The 1896-nt window shown below is 60.7% G+C and overlaps 1 protein-coding gene across 1 annotated transcript in view; it reads right to left on the bottom strand.

Moving 5' to 3' along the window:
- Positions 1-1622: 1622 nt before the first annotated feature.
- Positions 1623-1896, bottom strand: part of Necab2 (N-terminal EF-hand calcium binding protein 2) — a gene marked incomplete at its 5' end in the record, with an annotated part of 22562 nt that continues 22288 nt past the window's right edge. Inside the window, one exon of the mRNA XM_004646571.1 lies at positions 1623-1819. Within this exon, the coding sequence (XP_004646628.1) occupies positions 1623-1819 (197 nt within the window). The remainder of the gene's footprint in view (positions 1820-1896) is intronic.

Genomic DNA, 1896 nt, shown 5'->3' with positions numbered 1-1896 from the left:
TGTCCCCAGGTCACCAGCTTCTGTGCTGTCCCTGGTCTCAGCATCCCTCCTCTAGCCATGGCTTCCATCCTTTTTGTCCTTGTCTGCAAGGAAGCTAAGGACAACCCTCCCTCATCGCAAACCCTGAGGACGTGCTGAGGGCACCTGCAGTGCCTTTGCCAGGTCAGCTGTGGCAACTCTGCTTGGGTGCAGAGACCCCTATGCTTCAGCTTTCAGCACGGCCGGGTGACATTCTGTGTGGGAAGGACCTGTGCTCCTGCCCCTGGGAACTGTGGGCTGGAGGGGTGACCCGCCCCGAGGAAACACCTGTCTGCAGACTCAGAGCCCAGCCTGTGCTGCTGGTTCTGCACTGCAGGTCACCACCATGTCCCTCCCACAGGGATCCTGGGCTTGGGGCAGGGCCCATGAGGATATGGCCAGGGAAGCTGGACACAAGTGGACAGCTACTGAGCTTTGGAAATTCACATGACACAAGATGGGAATACGATCTGGGGTACCTGCGTATCATCTGGGATGCTTCCTTGTCCCCTCTGGCCCAAAACCCTTCCATCAGCTCCCGTAACCCTGGCTCCCCATCGACGCCCACCTGCAGAGCTACCCGCTGTGAACAGTCCTGTAACTGCAGTCACGCCCATGGGGCTCCCACTCGGTGCGCCTTCCAGCAGGCCCATCCACTGAGCCAAGGTGCCATGCTCCATACCTTCTTATAGCTGAATGTCTCTCTCCTCTCAGGCCCCAGGGTGTGGGGGCCCTGGAGTCTCCTGCAGGCAGCTCTGCAGGTGACATGCACCTGGACAGTGTGCACAGTCGTGAGGCTGCCCTGTGCAGGGAGTGACAGCTGGGGAAGCCTGTACCAGGTCAGTACAGACAGACCACTGTGGGCCTGGCTGGGCCCAACGTGAAGTTTAGATCAGCCTGGGTGAACCCAGCTGTGGGACCCGCGGGTGCAGAGGCCCAGGGTGGGCCTGGGAGTCCCTGTATGCTGCATTTCTGTCAGTGGCCTGCGCACTGCACACGGGGCAAAAGCGCTCGTGTGCGGGTCCTTTGCGTTCTCTTTGCAGTGCCCCCCTGGGAGCATGGCCCCCCAGTCTTGGTAGATCTGTCGGTAGCTTGAGAAAGCTAGTGTGGATATTAATGTGGAGCCGGAGTTGATGACATGCAGTGGCACAGGGCACATGGGTCTGGGTGCAGCCCAGGCTACTCATGTGCCATGTGACCTCTGCTGAGCTGCCAGCCCTCTGGGCCTCAACTTCCTGGGTGCAGGAGGGTACGGTGAGGGCATGGTGCAAGGCCCATGTGGGCGGCATCTGTGCCTGGCTCCCGAGGAGGGCGAGAGCAGGTATGCTGGGTACAGCTGCGGCCTGTGCTGGTGGGGCTGCTTGCGCCTACAGCAATGCCGATCTGGCAGGCAGGCAGGCAGGTATGAGGTTGCGGGGTGCACCAGTGGGGCCACTCTGCTGAACCCCAGAGACCTCCAACCTCAGACTATGGCTTTTCAAAGTCCCTCGCCCAGGAAAAGTGGCAGCCTCAGGAGTGTGCAGCTGGCATGCCCTGCCCTTTCCAGACCCTTGTGGTGGCAGCAGGATCCAAGGGTGGTGGGGACCAGTCAAGGAAACAGGGCTTCAAGGTGCCAGGCAAACCGAGGGCAGGACAATGTGGAGGAACAGCTGCAGCGGTGAGGTCGCAGGGATGTGCCTCCCGGGAGTGGTAGGAGGGGACGCTTGCTCCCTGGGGCTGCTCTGGGCCACTGTGGCAGGAGAGGGACCTGCTGCCACCGCCTCTGCCCAGTTCCTCCAGACTTCTGTGGGAGCCTTTTTTCCTAATGGCACACAGAGGTGGAAGAGGAAGCCACAGAGATTCCTAAATAGGAACTGGGATGTTGTGGAAGCGCAGGAC

The sequence above is a fragment of the Octodon degus genome, unplaced genomic scaffold (assembly GCF_000260255.1).
Source record: "Octodon degus isolate 3935 unplaced genomic scaffold, OctDeg1.0 scaffold00271, whole genome shotgun sequence".
Classification (NCBI taxonomy): domain Eukaryota; kingdom Metazoa; phylum Chordata; class Mammalia; order Rodentia; family Octodontidae; genus Octodon; species Octodon degus.
This window is presented reverse-complemented; position numbering and strand designations above follow the sequence as displayed.